Here is an 8,735-nt window from a genome sequence, read left to right as displayed (position 1 = left end):
GAGAAGGCTGGTGTTGGTCTCAGCACCGCCCAGCTCCATATACAGGTCACACTTAGGCCTGCAGTGATGACTGTCAAACCATAAATGGACAGTCCTGCTCACTATGACCCTGCGGGATAGAGGGAGACACGCCGCTTCTCTAGGAAATCACCCCTCACTTACCCTGCCAGTGCCTAATATGGTTGAAGAATGAGGAAAAACTCCAACTGAACATACAGATATCCTCAATAGTACACATGGCGACAAACGCGGTGAGTATATAAAGTGCCGGTGCCTCAGGCAGTTTGTGACTGGATCCACCAGCGGTTGTTCTGCACTGAGCTTCAGCAGAGAAAGGTAAGAGGACTTAGTTAAACCCATACTGGTATTTGGTAGTTACGTTGACTATTTAATTTAAGGCAAGTTAAACTTGTTTATTTGGTGACAGTAGGCTTACAGGATTACACGGTTATCTGGAATAAATGATAGTTTTCATTAATCCATTATTTAAAAGCATGTATAATAGTTTTTTTTAAGTTGTCGTTGGCAGTGTTGTTAGTTTACTTAATAATCATATTTTAGGATAACAGGTTTGTCAGCTAAGGCTTCTTTCTCATTATACTCAGTCAGTCATCCTTAATTTACTTATAAACTGTAAAGTAGACTCTAAAGAATACTTACTCATTTACTATTATTTACTACACTAATCAAAATGCTGGTTGCGTTAAAACTTTTCAGCTGAATCAAATTAAATCTATAAGTCCATTGAACTTATATTATGTTAAACTGACTTAAAACCACTTGCAAAACTTATTAATTATTATTATTATTTTTAAGTTAGAACATGATTAACTTAGTTTAATAAGTGACAATGAACTAAAAACATATGATGTCATGACTAATTGTTCATATATTTTTTACAGTGTACTAATACTAATTTAGAGTTAAAATGTAAACAATTTTCACCTCATAATTACATCTATGTAGTGAATATGCAGTTTTAACCTCTTTATAATTATGTACTTTAATAAAATAAATGAATAAATTAGTTTGACTCATAAATTGAGTCTTGAAAGTAATTCATAAAGCATAAAAGATACAGAAGTACAAAATATTATCACAAGTGGATTGAAGCAAAGGTTCAATTCAAATGTTAAAACAAGTATAAACTGATGAGTGTGTTGCTGTAGAATAATTTTTACTTCATATATGCAGTCATTCACTTTTCATTACTAATGAATAATAATCATTAAGAAACTTTAACTTAAAATGAGTCATGAAACTGACTCAAAACACAAGTACAAAAGATAGAAAATATTTTGACAAGTTAAATGGATGGAAACTAAGATGAATTTGAAAGGTGACTTGCATCACAGTAGAATCACTTTTCAGTCTTAACTCAATATCTTTGCATACAACTGCACCTAATCCAATACTGCTCAATATCAATTTGTTAACCCAGAAAAAACAACTCTACAAGATCTTTTTATATTCATTTATTATTTAATAAAAATATTTCATTAAAAACAAATAATAATTTTTCAGATAATTTTTAAAAACGTGCCCTAAATCCAAGCATAAGTAGCTGAAACACAAAGACACATATTTGCCCAACCAAAAAAAGTGTTACAAATTTGCCTGACAGTGTACTGATACAGTATCTTGCCTTTTAGAATACATCAAGATGTGTGACGACGACGAGACTACCGCCCTTGTGTGCGACAACGGTTCCGGCCTGGTGAAGGCTGGCTTTGCCGGTGATGACGCCCCCAGAGCCGTCTTCCCCTCCATCGTTGGTCGCCCCCGTCACCAGGTATGTTCAGTTGCATTTTTCCCCTTCAACATGATTAATCTAAATGAGATTAAATGATTAAGCTTAATCTAAATATTCTTACAATGCCAATTTTTTTCTTGCAGGGTGTCATGGTGGGTATGGGTCAGAAGGACTCATACGTAGGAGATGAAGCTCAGAGCAAGAGGGGTATCCTCACCCTGAAGTACCCCATCGAGCACGGCATCATTACCAATTGGGACGACATGGAGAAGATCTGGCACCACACCTTCTACAATGAGCTCCGCGTCGCCCCTGAAGAGCACCCAACTCTGCTCACTGAGGCCCCTCTCAACCCCAAGGCTAACCGTGAGAAGATGACACAGATCATGTTTGAGACCTTCAACGTCCCAGCCATGTATGTGGCTATTCAGGCTGTGCTGTCCCTCTACGCTTCTGGCCGTACCACTGGTGAGAGGTTACTTTAACATCTAAAATATAAAATGCTGATAATATATATGGGTAAGACCTAATGTGCTTTACTGGATTCTGACCATTTTTTATTTTGTATTTAAGGTATTGTGCTGGACTCTGGTGATGGTGTGTCCCACAATGTCCCCATCTATGAGGGTTATGCTCTGCCACACGCCATCATGCGTTTGGATCTGGCTGGTCGTGATCTGACCGACTACCTCATGAAGATCTTGACTGAGCGCGGTTATTCTTTCGTCACAACCGGTAGGAATTTTCAGTCATTTCTTTATTATCTGCAGTGATGTTGTTGTTTTATTTATCATATAAAATGTTAATGCATATTCTTTTCTAAATAAAAACACACATCTTATTCAGTAAGGATCGATTAAATGGACCAAAACACTGAAACAAAACATTTAATGTTAATTCAAATAAATTCTTTTGCAACTTTCTCTTTAAAGAATTCTGAAATTATTGCAGTTATTTTAAATTATTTTAGTAATAATATTTTTATTGTAGCTCTCTTTTTTTATATTTTTATATTTCAATAAAAACCTACCTAAAGTTTTGAACAGTATTGTATTTTGGCCAATATTTTCGTGTTTTTTTCATAGTCTTTGATGTCATCTAAAACGGAGTTAAAGTTGATCCTAAATTATTTTTAAGTAGTTTTTCAATAGTATATGCACTGTTAAATGTAATCTTTAGCAAAACTCAAAATGAAAATGGATTTTCCATACATTTCATCATAATTCCCTGATGCCTAACTTTATTTATAACATTTAAAATAACAAATGTAGCCAAATATTATTATTATTTAAAATTTTATTAGACAAAATAGCTAATTTTTTACAGGCCAAGTATCGGCTATCATTAATAATATCCAGTTGAAATCAGAATTATTAGCCCCCCTTTGAATTTTTTTTCTTTTTTAAATATATCCCAAGGCAGGCAGGCAGGCAGGCAGGCAGGCAATCAATCAATCAATCAATCAATCAATCAATCAATCAATCAATCAATCAATCAATCAATCAATCAATCAATCAATCTATCTATCTATCTATCTATCTATCTATCTATCTATCTATCTATCTATCTATCTATCTATCTCTCATTAAAATTATCATTAGCCTATCATAAGTCTGCTTCCTAGACTACTTGTAGACTTATATGATTTTGTAACATGTGTTATGTTGTCAATTGGCTGACCCACACCTTTGTTTTCCAGCTGAGCGTGAGATTGTGCGTGACATCAAGGAGAAGCTGTGCTATGTGGCTCTGGACTTTGAGAATGAGATGGCCACCGCTGCCTCTTCCTCCTCCCTGGAGAAGAGCTATGAGCTGCCCGACGGCCAGGTCATCACCATTGGAAATGAGCGTTTCCGCTGCCCAGAGACCCTCTTCCAGCCTTCCTTCATTGGTGTGTAAAGAAAAACCTTACTCATACATCTGTTTGTTTTTTTCTTTAGAGCTATACCATTTCATTAACACAGTGTTTGTGAACAGGTATGGAGTCTGCTGGCATCCATGAAACCGCCTACAACAGCATCATGAAGTGCGACATTGACATCAGGAAGGATCTGTATGCCAACAATGTCTTGTCTGGTGGTACCACCATGTACCCAGGTATTGCTGACCGTATGCAGAAGGAGATCACCGCTCTGGCCCCCAGCACAATGAAGATCAAGGTAATGCATTTATCCTTGTGCTTTTAACACAAAACTACCAAGCCAGACATTTTTACAGTTTTCACATTGAAATAAAACACATATAACGTTCTTACATGTGCGTATATTTTATTCTAGCATTGTTTTTTTATTAAAATTACAAAAACACACAAGAGTATTTCTACATCAAATAGATACACCTTATATATTTTTGTGAGCATCCATAACTGTTTTACTGTTCATTGAAATGTTTTTATTTTATAAAATATAACAAAATATTATTCCACTTCAAATTAGCATCTGTAATTAGTTACGTTAGCAGATTATTGTGGGGTTGTTTGTTATCTAATACTGTGTTTCCCAACCCTGTTCCTGGAGGCACACCAACAGTACGTGTTTTGGATGTCTCCCTTATCTGAACCATTCATTTCAGGTTTTAGAGTCTCTTCTAAGGTTCTGATGACTTGATTCAGGTGTGTTTGATTGAGGAGAGGTTTAAAATGTGTACTGTTGGTGTGCCTTCGGGAACAGGGTTGGGAAACACTGATCTAATACATGCTCTGATTCATTAGAGCAGTGTTTCTCAACCCCGTTCCTGAAGGCACACCAACAGTATACATTTTCAACCTCTCCCTAATCAAAAACACCTGAATCAACTCATCAGAACATCAGAAGAGGCTCCAAAACCTGAAGTTAATGGGTCAGATAAGAGAAACACCGAAAATATGTACTGTTAGTGTGCCTCCAGGAACAGGGTTGGGAAACACTGCATTAGAGTATCAGTTTAGTGTGCTAATATTTGTTAATAATGCTCCAAACCGAATAGATCAGTTTATTGATGAATTTGATTTCAGTTGTGGCTGCATAGGATTGTTTCTGCAGTTTTCATCAAGTCAAATTTAGGACTTTTTATAACCCTTTTAAGAGCATTATGAATGAAATTTTAGACTTATACGAAGCTAAACACTTCGAATTTTTTTAAATCGCCCAATTGAGCCAATGGAATTTGTTTTTGCTTGCCAAAAAAAAAAGTTAAATCTAAATGTAATTTCAAAGCCACATATTTAAATGTCAATATTTTTTTCAACATTTTTTAACCGAATACATTTCTGTTATAAAACCTTAAGTTTCATGCCTATTCATAAATATTATGTCCACCCTCCATTACTTCTGTAAATAGTTTTTGTATAAATAGAAGTTCATTTAAAGGCATATATTGCCGTTATTGTCCTAAGGAATTGTGTAATTGTTTATAGTTTTCTTTTCCTGATTAGAAATTAAATTTAGACTTTTCTGTAAAAATGTCTAAAAGCGGTTGTGAGTTTATCTCTTTGCAATAAAATCAAATTTTATTTAGATGGATTGTTGATTATTGATTGTGTGTTGATCCGACTGTGTAGCTTTAGTTGGACAGATGAAAATGAAGACTTTTTAAAAATTATTTAAGACCTACAGCACAATATTTTTATGAATTTAAGACTTTTTAAGGCCCAAAATTTAGTTTTTTATAATTTAAGACCCCGCGGACACCCTGTAATATCTCCAGAGTGTCATATAGAATGTTACATGTTTTATATGATTTACATATTATAAAATGAGGGTGATTATTATAAATATTATTATATTTACAAATAAATTCACTACTTGTTTTTATCTATTGAAATATTCAACTTTAAAGCATATTTCTTGGCATTTACACAATATCTTTTCTTATCTTTTACACAACATTTTTACAACATTTAAAAAAACTTTTCCTTTCTCTCAATTGTTGGACAATAAGCGATTACACAATTAAATATGAAATTGTCAAATATAAAGACAGGATTTCAAAGTTTAGAAGCTTTAAATATAAAAATGACCTGAAAATGACATTTAGCACAGTCTTATTATAGAATTCTGGAAGTTCTAATATAAACATGTTTACGTTCCTCATTGATATAACAACTAACCTGCTCATGCTTCTCTTTTTCCCCTCCCAGATCATCGCCCCACCTGAGCGTAAATACTCCGTATGGATCGGTGGCTCCATCTTGGCTTCCCTGTCCACCTTCCAGCAGATGTGGATCACCAAGCAGGAGTACGATGAGGCAGGTCCCAGCATTGTCCACCGCAAGTGCTTCTAAATTCATCAGCTGCATCTGTCTACTGTGGATCATACAATAATGGAGAATACATTCAGAATTATGGGACAGCTTTGGGACAGATTTACACAAGTTACTCGATGAACATACCCTTGAGTAACAAGCAGGAACAGGACGAGGCAGGACCAGCACTGTCCAAGCAATCAATCACACACTCAACATCCAGAAGACCATTAAACCATGATATCCATCATGAGACTGTAATCTGTACATAAATAGTCATTAATTTATTAAAGTCCATCATTTTGATTTTTGTGACGCATATGTGTTAATAAATTGTTCAGATTGAAAAAAAACTTTTTTTCAATGAGTGTTTCTGAAAGAGAAATTGTTGCTCTCGAATTAGAAAAAAGTATGTTTTTTATATTTTTTAATAACAAATAGCTAAAATTAAATCAAAATAAGTAATTTAGTTCACAAAATTAAATATGCTATGGTCAGCTTATCCCAGAAAAAAAATACTTCAAATTAAATCATTTTTATCATGATTTTCTGAAGACATCCACTAAAATATCATTCAGTGTTACAGTCATTTATACAGTCAAACTGGCGATTTATTAAATGAGTCTGTTTAAGGATCACAGTGCAGCCACAAACACTGCTTACCTATTTTTTTATATATTAAAAGAAGTACAAGTTATAAGTGCATTGTTTCTTTTAAATATAAATATAACTGATATGCTGAACATGGAGTGTTATTTCACATATATTTAGGCATTTCATTTTCAGATAAATAATTTGAAATATTAAATTAGACCCTTGTGTTCAATGTGCTTTCCATTTATATACAGGGTATCTACAGGGTCTAAAAGTCTTAAAATGTCTTAAATTTCAAAAGGCAAATTTTAGGCCTTAAAAAGTTTTAAATCCACTAAAATATTGTGTTGTTGGTCTTAAATCATTTTAAATGGGTATAAACAGGTTTTAATTTTCCTATGCCCATGTAAAGCTATAGCCAATTGGGCCAAAACCCATCCAATCACTAACAACATCTTTCAATAAAAGGTTTTAAGAAACGTTTATTTATTAACTCTATTTACTTATTAATATGGTTTAATTATCTTCCTTACAATCACATTTGTTTATAATGGGTTTTTTTTTTTAAGTTTTAACCTGGCCATTTAAAAAATCTTTAGTGTTAAGCCTTGTGTAAGTCTGAAATTTCATTCATTATGGTCTTAAAATAATCCTTAAAAGGTCTTAAAAAGTCTTAAATTTGACTTGCTAAAACCTGTAGAAACCCTGATATAAAATCACTTTTGTGTTTTATTTGATGCAGAAAATATCTTTGACCCATGATCATTTAACTCATGTTTCTAAAATAGTTTTCAAGTAATTCTAAAAATACTGAACGTTGACCTCCATCTGACCTCACTGCAATGTGCTGCATTTGCCTCCTGGTTAAGTTGTAACCTAAGCAGAGTGAGTAATCAAATAACTCTAAATTAATTTCATTGAAATAATTATTATAATTAGTTTTTTTCTGATAAAGACACATTATTTCTTTCAGATATTCATTTTGAATTAAAGGCCAAAAAAAAAAAATCATAAATCTAAACATGCATGGTTCAAATTATTTGAGATCAGACTCAAATGTGATTCTTTGAATTGGCTTGAAAGCAATTTTTTGTTTAACTTTTGAGCAAACAGGTTTTGGTCTGGTTTTGTCATGTATGTTGCTGTTAACATCTTGCAACATTGCAGAAACACCATTTTAGTTTGACATTTTTAACAAAGCATGTTTCATTTATATAATTATGAAGTAAATAATATTACTATACATTCATTCATTCATTTTCTTTTCGGCTTAGTCCCTTTATTAATCGGGGTTGCCACAGCGGAATGAACTGCCAACTTATCCAGCATATGTTTTACGCAGCGGATGCCCTTCTAGCTGCAACCCATCTCTGGGAAACATCCATACACACTCATCCACTATCCGCATGTCTTTGGACTGTGGGGGAAACCGGAGCACCCGGAGGAAACCCACGCGAACGCAGGGAGAACATACAAACTCCACATAGAAACGCTAACTGACCCAGCCGAGGCTCGAACCAGCGACCTTCTTGCTGTGAGGCGACACTACTACCTACTGCCCCACTGCGTCACCTATTACTATAGAATTATAGTAAAATGACTTTATGATTATAAGTAAATGTCTAATGTTTTAAATAACTTTGTGTACATACAATATCAAAATATAGAAAAATCAGCATAACCCATGCAAATATACAGATGTGTCCTAGTGGTTTGAAGGACAGTGGCAAAGTAAAAATATTTAATTTACTTTCAAATTGGGGCTGAACTGTGATCCTTAAATAGAATATATTAATATGTCATCAAATTCCTCTTCTAAATATGCCTGACAAGATTATTTGGTGTATATAAACAACAGTTTCAGTAAATTACATTTTAATAAGTGCCTTCTGGGGTGACACGGTGGCTCAGTGGTAAGCACTGTCCCCTCAGAGCAGGAAGGTAGCTGGTTCGAATATTCCCCCCCAGTTCTCATGGGTTTCCTCCGGGTGCTCTGGTTTTCCTAAGACATACAACATAGGTGAATTGAATAAAACTAAATTGGTTGTAGTGTATGTGTGTGAATGAGTGTGTATGGATGTTTTCCCAGGATTGCAGCTGGAAGGGGATCTGCTGTGTAAAACATACGCTGGATAAGTTGGCGGTTCATTCTGCTCTGGCGACTCC

At 34.3% G+C, this 8,735-nt stretch overlaps 1 protein-coding gene across 1 annotated transcript; it reads left to right on the top strand.

The window, feature by feature from the left end:
• Window positions 1-225: 225 nt before the first annotated feature.
• On the top strand, window positions 226-6,328 carry acta1b (actin alpha 1, skeletal muscle b). The gene is made up of 7 exons (XM_056471186.1): window positions 226-336; window positions 1,653-1,792; window positions 1,897-2,221; window positions 2,327-2,488; window positions 3,453-3,644; window positions 3,731-3,912; window positions 5,871-6,328. The coding sequence occupies exons 2-7, from the start codon at window positions 1,664-1,666 to the stop codon at window positions 6,012-6,014; spliced, it is 1,134 nt and encodes a 377-aa protein (XP_056327161.1). The 5' UTR covers window positions 226-336; window positions 1,653-1,663; the 3' UTR covers window positions 6,015-6,328.
• Window positions 6,329-8,735: the final 2,407 nt, after the last annotated feature.

The sequence above is a fragment of the Danio aesculapii genome, chromosome 13 (genome assembly GCF_903798145.1).
Source record: "Danio aesculapii chromosome 13, fDanAes4.1, whole genome shotgun sequence".
In the NCBI taxonomy this organism is placed as follows: domain Eukaryota; kingdom Metazoa; phylum Chordata; class Actinopteri; order Cypriniformes; family Danionidae; genus Danio; species Danio aesculapii.
Note: the sequence above shows the minus strand (reverse complement) of the source record. Positions and strands in the feature narration are given on the sequence as shown.